Source organism: Macrobrachium rosenbergii, chromosome 21, assembly GCF_040412425.1.
Source record: "Macrobrachium rosenbergii isolate ZJJX-2024 chromosome 21, ASM4041242v1, whole genome shotgun sequence".
Classification (NCBI taxonomy): Eukaryota; Metazoa; Arthropoda; class Malacostraca; order Decapoda; family Palaemonidae; genus Macrobrachium; species Macrobrachium rosenbergii.
This window is the reverse complement of record NC_089761.1, coordinates 68,458,165-68,461,158: the sequence shown is the minus strand read 5'-3', so window position 1 is coordinate 68,461,158 and position 2,994 is coordinate 68,458,165. Positions and strand designations below refer to the sequence as shown.

The 2,994-nt window shown below is 33.2% G+C and overlaps 1 protein-coding gene across 1 annotated transcript in view; it reads left to right on the top strand.

Moving 5' to 3' along the window:
• Positions 1-992: 992 nt before the first annotated feature.
• LOC136849544 (uncharacterized) overlaps positions 993-2,994 on the top strand; it is an 8,309-nt gene continuing 6,307 nt past the window's right edge. Inside the window, exon 1 of the mRNA XM_067122881.1 lies at positions 993-1,480. Within this exon, the coding sequence (XP_066978982.1) occupies positions 993-1,480 (488 nt within the window). The remainder of the gene's footprint in view (positions 1,481-2,994) is intronic.

Below are 2,994 nucleotides of genomic sequence, written 5' to 3'. Positions count from 1 at the left end.
ATGAATTAGAATGATATGGGGGTACAGTGTTATGAGAATTTACAAAATATGTAAAATATATAGTCAGATGCCAGTTTTAGGTAGTTAGTGTTATTATTCACCTATTATTCACTTGAGGCCAACCTGCTTGTATCTTTGAGGCAACATCATGCACTATGGTGTATTATGCATGTAACTTTGAAGCAACATTGTGCACTTGCTGTGTAGTATGTGTGTGTCTCTGAAGTAACATCTTGCACCTAGAGTGCAGTATTCTTGTGTGAAAGGCGGAATATATGCATCTCTATATGATGGTGTATTACAAAAGATGTTAGGCATATTATTTCTCTAGATTAGTACTGTGAATTTTTCCCCACAGATATCAAATATGAATCCTTCATCTTTTATGGTCATGGTTATGAGGCAGGTATACCAGATGAATCTGAGGACGAAAATTTGAGAGTGAAAATGATGATGATGAATATGAACCTGAAAAGATTCAGAAATCCAGATTTCAGAGGATGAAACAGAGGATGATGAAGAAACTGAGGAGGAGGACTATCCAAGCACCTGTACTAAAGGAAAGAAAATAAGCAGAAAAACCTGTTTGGAAGACAAAAATCAGAAGACGTAGATTCTTTAGAAAGATTTTATAGGCCAAGTTTATGCTGGTGATGGTAGTGTGAGGAGTCCTATAGAATATTTTGAAGAATTACTTGACAATACTATGAAAAAGTTGTTAGTTGAAGAGTCAAACAAATATGCAAAGCAAAATGATCCTAACAAACCAGCTTGAACAGTTTATTGGTATGTTATACTCGTACACAATGAGTATAGTAAAAATTCCAAGAGCTAGGCTGTACTGGAGTTCATACTTGAGGTTCCCCAAAATAGCAGATGTTATGTCTCTTCAAAGATTTGAGACTATAAAAAAAAATCTCCACTGTAATGATAACCAAAGTCGTCCAGATGGCTGTCAAGACAAATTATACAAAATTCGACCCATAGTTGACATGATCACCTCAAAAGTTTCAAGTACTTCTCCTGCTGAAAAACTTTCCATTGATGAACAAATTGTTCCCTTCAAAGGAACCTCAAGTACGAAAACCTATAATCCAAAGAAACCAAAGAAGTGGGGTTATAAGATATTTGTTCTGTCAGGTACTAATGGGTTAGTTTATAACTTCAAGATTTATGCTGGAAACATAAGCCCTGTTCCAGGTCAACCAGATCTGAAAGCTTCTGGCAACATTGTTCTTGATCTCCTTCAGCCAATACCAAAGGGAATGTGGCATAAAGTATACTTTGATAATTGGTTCAACAGCCCCCTCCTGCAAACTACTTTATGGAAACAAGGGTTTGGTTCACTTGGGACAGTGAGACTGAATCGTTTTTCTGGTTGTAACATGCCTTCTGATACACAAATGAAACATTTAAGACGTGGTACAAGTGTACTTCAAGTAACACAAATGGATGATGTAGAGCTAAGAGTAGTAAAATGGTATGATAATAAATAATTTTACTGCTCTAGAGCCCCAAAGAACTATCCAGAGGTGGAACTCTAAGGAGAAGAAATATGTAGACATAGCATGTCCCTCAATCATCATGATATATAATAAATTCATGGGGGGGTGGATCTCTTGATTCCCTGTTAGCCCTGTACAGAATTGGTCTGAGGTCCAAAAATGGTACCACAAATTTCTCTGGCATTTTTAGATGTGATGCTAATACAAGCATGGCTTCTTTACATCAGAGACTTTGATCTGAGTGGTGCTCCAAAAAGATAAACTTCCTCTTCTGAAGTTCAAGCTGGAAGTATCAGATTGCTTACTACTGAAAGGAAAAGTTCCTGGACCTAAAGGGAAGGCCATCAGTGAGTGTAGATGACCTGTACAGAGCAAAAAGCTAAAAAGGGCCCCACAGTAAAAATACCAGCCAAACCAATAAGAACTGACATGATTGGCCATTTTCCAGAATTTGCAGAGAAAAAGGGGCGATGTAAGTACCCAGGATGCACAGGAATATGCAAGGTTTTCTGCTGCAAATGTAGAGTAAATTTATGTTTCACTCCCAAATCAAACTGCTTCCTGAAAATTTCACATGTAACGCTTTTTTATACTGCATAAACATTACTACTGCATAAAACATCATTTTCAGAATAAATGCTATTTTGAAAAGTTACCTATTCTGTGCCATAGTGCTTTCAAAAGAAATTAATTTTTAGTTGCTGTTTTCAAAAGAAATTAATTTTTAGCTGCTATTTCAAAAGAAATTAATTTTTAGTTGTGTTTTCAAAACAAATGAATTTTTAGTTACTGTTTTCAAAAGAAATTAATTTTTAGTTGCTGTTTTCAGAGGAAACCATTTGTAAAAATTTATACGTTATGTCTACTTTCATAAAAGCATTTCATTTTATTGTGAAGGAATTGTTTGCATCTATAAGAGTATATTTTGTACTGAAGAGATATTTAGGGATAGAAGTGTGCCCATATTTTGTTTTTAAGATAAAGAGTTATGATAATTTAAAAGGAATTTTATACCAAAGAATTGCTAGTTCATTTTATTTAGCAGTAAATAAGTCATAAATGAAGATGTATTTACATAATGAATTGCTATTATTTTTATACAAGTTGCACAATGTTGCCCCAGAGGAACGTAGTGATATTTTATAATAGAAAACTAATAAATTAAAAAAAGTTACATGAAGGTTATTTCCATCAAATATCCAAAACATATTGCCTATGAAATAATTTTTCTGCCCAAAAATAAAAAGTATGCAATATAGGGATATATATATATATATATATATATATATATATATATATATATATATATATATATATATATATATATATATATATATATATATATATATATATGGAATATTAACCCAGATATATAATTTGATATAGAATTTACTATACCTCGGAAATAGCTTATACCCAAATGGAAATATAATTGATAAGTGCTTCGCCACCAGCGGGATTCAAATTGCCGCCTATAAAAGTCTCTCTA